A 3974-nucleotide genomic window follows, 5' to 3' on the forward strand; every position below is an offset into this window, starting at 1 on the left:
GTTTAAAAGGAATGAGACAGCGTGACAAAGTGAAACGAAAAAAAATCTTGTCAAATGGAATAAATCTCTTGTTTTGTAGTCTATGTACACAGGGCACAGCGATACCACACACACACGCACACACACGCACACACACACACACACACACACACACACACACACACACACACACACACACACACACACACACACACTTTGATATGTATGGAATTTTAAAAGTGGACTGAGTATTTACACAACGGAAATGAAAACATACATCCTCTCTCTCTCTCTCTCTCTCTCTCTCTCTCTCTCTCTCTCTAAACACACACACACATTCACACACACACACACACACACACACACACACACACACACACACACACACACGGAACATCAAACATATATTATAATGAATGAGTTTCCAAAATTGTTATCCATTTCTATTCTTTTCATATTCTCCTCCTCTTCTTACAATTAGTTACATTTTCGCATTCATCCTCCTTTATTCAGCTTCTCTCCTCATTCACTATTTCGTCTCCTATTCTATTTACAAAGATGTGGATGAGGAGGAGGAGGAGAGGAAGAAGAGGAGAATAACGAGGACGACGAGAACGAAGAAAATGAAGAGGAAGAGGAGGAGGAGGAGGAGGAGTAGAAGGGTGGCCAGCAGGACAACATTAGGGGACGAAGACCCAGACGACGACGAGAAAGGTCACCGCCGGGACGGCTGAGACGAGGAGCCGCGGGGTGACGTGACTTGTAGGTAGGAACGTCACCCGTCACACTCCGAGGGGCGGGCGTCGTGGGCCTGTGCCGCTGCCGAAGGTGACGCTGTAGGTAAAAATAGGTGTTTTAGTTGGAATTATTCTGTTATCTCTGCTACTCTACAACTCCCTATCTGTGTCTGTATTTCCAACTTCCTACGACCTGACTTCATTTCATTAAGTGGGAGATTTCAAGACATTTATCGCCGTCTTTTGGCTAACTCTTTCGGCACTGTAAAGGGACTGGCGAATGAGTATTAGTTTTTTGTTGTTCTTAGCCAGTCTTTCCCTCTTACATAAAAATAACCTGCTACTACTATTGCTATTACTACTACTACTACTGCTGCTACTACTACGAGTACTATTATTACTACTACTACTACTACTACTACTACTACTGCTACTACTACTACTACTGCTGCTGCTGCTGCTGCTGCTTCTGCTACTATTATTATTGGTTAAAGTGACATTATTTTTATTGTTCCTAATTCATATTGTTACCATGTGGTGTCATGCATCGTGTGTGTGTGTGTGTGTGTGTGTGTGTGTGTGTGTGTGTGTGTGTGTGTGTGTTTACTCGCCAAATGTGAGTGGACGAATAGAATTTACAGTGGTAGTGGTTGTGGTGGTGATGGTGGTGGTGGTGATAGTGATAGTGGTGGTGGTGGTGGTAATAGTGAAAGTTAAGATGAAAGACCTGTGATATTGAAGATGTGACTAGGCTTCTCTCTCTCTCTCTCTCCCTCCCTCTCTGTGTGTGTGTGTGTGTGTGTCATGCAACAAGCAACACTTAATGACAGCAATCATCATGCAACGAGATTATTGTAAGGATACACGTCTGATGAGAGAGTGCATGCGCATGTGACAGGGGACGAGAAGGGTGCGCGGCTGGAGGAGGAGGAGGGAGGAGCAAGAGGAGGAGGAGGAGGAGGAGGAGGAGGAGGAGGAGATAACAAATGGTTCTCTTCCACTTAGCTAAACTCCAGACATGCAATCTCTCTCTCTAAAATTTACCCTCCATTTTTTTTACACGAGGCAGCTGACCTTGAGAGAGAGAGAGAGAGAGAGAGAGAGAGAGAGAGAGAGAGAGAGAGAGAGAGAGAGAGAGAGAGAGAGAACCATACAAACCACCAAATGGACAGCCTCAATCAAAGCAAAGCCCGTCTCACCTGCTCCCGTTAAACCCAGGTGTGTGAAGTACCATTGGTGGGAAGGGAATGCTCCTCCTGCAGGGGACTTGGGCAGAGAGGATGCTGGGAGCGGGGCAGGGAAGGGCGGCCTCGACACTGGGACAGGAAGGTTGGGCGCTGCTGAGACCCGTGATGAAAACTGCTGGCCCTCATACCTCCCGTTTCGCCTCTCAGCCTCCCGCCGGTCGCCAGGAAGGGCCGTTGGTGCATGGACAGCGCGCGGTGGTGCCTGGACACGTGCAGCGGGAAGTGGTGGGAGGAGAGGCCGTTCTTGAGGTGGTCGAAGGTAGCGTCCGAATCTTGGAACCCTGCCGGGGGTCATGGGTTAGTGGCGAGAGGAAGGGTCGTGGTGTCGTGCTTCACCTCTAGCTAGTGCAGGAGTGTGGTGGGGCGGGATGGTAGATGTTAGGTTAGGGATGTGCTAGGGTGTAGGAAGCCAGGTGAGGTGAGGAGGGTTATGCTGCTAGCTAATCCTGGAGTGTTACCAAGGCATCTGTGAGTAACGGCTTGGCTAGAATAGGATCGTGTGCTTAGAGAAGGATTTTCATTTTAGTTAGATGCTTCCAGTACCACTACATGTTACTAAAGACACTAAAAAAGTATCCTCTTGATAAATTCTGCTGATAAACGTTCCATTCACGAAGATTCCTCAATGAAAATATCAGCCATTACAGTTCCAACTATGACAAAATACAAGAAAAGATTTAATTTTACCTAACCAAACAATGTATCAACAGAGTAATTCTGAAGGGGAAATCTTGTGGAGTGGAATATTTGTGGCAAGAATATACTGTACCTGAAGAAACATGAAATTTTAGCTAAGAAAAAAAAAAAAACAGTGAGGAGACAAAACAAATATAAATAGGTCAATGTGTGCCATCCCACGTTCCAAAAAGAAAGAAAAACATCCCCGTGTTAATATTGCAACTGAAAACACACAATCCTTCAAAGATTCCACAACCACCACCACACCTACCACCAACACCACCACCACCATCAGCACTACCACCGCCAACAACCAAAACTGTACATGAAAAATGGATGGAGGCACTAACACCTACTGACAACGCAAAAGAAGACAAAATAAACAGGATATGCATTAGAGAAACACACGCTCACATGGCCCTTTAGTGCCAGAGAGCATGCCTGAGAGTTCTTGGGGTCATGAAAGGCAGGGACGAGCAGCAGGTTATGAAAGTAAGATTGGAAGGTTAAGCCCGTGAGCCTCAATGTTTGTCAAAGGTTGGGTGCCTCGGGGCTCCTGAAGGCAGGCACTCAACTCTCCTCTGCTTTTGAAAGAGGCGAGAAAAGCAAGGCATGTGGAAGGTAAAAGAGGTGAGAATGGGACATACGTGGGAGGGAAGGGAGTAAAGGTGAATGTCAGGTCAGGGAGAGAGAGAGAGAGAGAGAGAGAGAGAGAGAGAGAGAGAGAGAGAGAGAGAGAGGAGAGAGAAAGAAAATAAATGAAGTTCAATGAGAAACGAAGCGAAGGAATTAGTGTGTCAATCTCTCTCTCTCTCTCTCTCTCTCTCTCTCTCTCTCTTCTTCACGGGGTAAGGAGTTCACGAAACGAGACCAATTTTCTAAGCCAGATCTTCAGAAAATTATGTCTTAGTGTGTGTACGCCAGTCTGTCTGAGAGAGAGAGAGAGAGAGAGAGAGAGAGAGAGAGAGAGAGAGAGAGAGAGAGAGAGAGAGAGAGAGAGAGAGAGAGAGAGAGAGAGAGAGAGAGAGAGAGAGAGAGAGAGAGAGAGAGAGAGAGAGAGAGAGAGAGAGAGAGAGGGGGAATGTTGGGGTGACTGAAATAAGATGACCCGTTGAATACGAATATCTTTATTATGTACACAAATACACACACACACACACACACACACACACACACACACACACACACACACACACACACACACACACAAGACAGTTTTTAAGTACCATATTGTCACGACTGAACAGTAACTTATACAATCACAACTACTACTACTACTACTACTACTACTACTACTACTATTACAATTACCATCACTGCTACTACTACTACT

General features: G+C 45.9%; 1 protein-coding gene across 1 annotated transcript in view; it reads right to left on the bottom strand.

Annotated features, from left to right (window-relative positions):
* Window positions 1-293: 293 nt before the first annotated feature.
* LOC123516187 (pyrokinin-1 receptor-like) overlaps window positions 294-3974 on the bottom strand; it is a 225224-nt gene continuing 221543 nt past the window's right edge. The window contains exons 7-8 of the mRNA XM_045275371.1: window positions 1916-2244; window positions 294-813 (exon numbers count right to left, since the gene is read on the bottom strand). Of these exons, the coding sequence (XP_045131306.1) occupies window positions 1925-2244 (320 nt within the window). The 3' untranslated portion in view covers window positions 294-813; window positions 1916-1924. The remainder of the gene's footprint in view (window positions 814-1915; window positions 2245-3974) is intronic.

The sequence above is a fragment of the Portunus trituberculatus genome, chromosome 40 (assembly GCF_017591435.1).
Source record: "Portunus trituberculatus isolate SZX2019 chromosome 40, ASM1759143v1, whole genome shotgun sequence".
Classification (NCBI taxonomy): Eukaryota; Metazoa; Arthropoda; class Malacostraca; order Decapoda; family Portunidae; genus Portunus; species Portunus trituberculatus.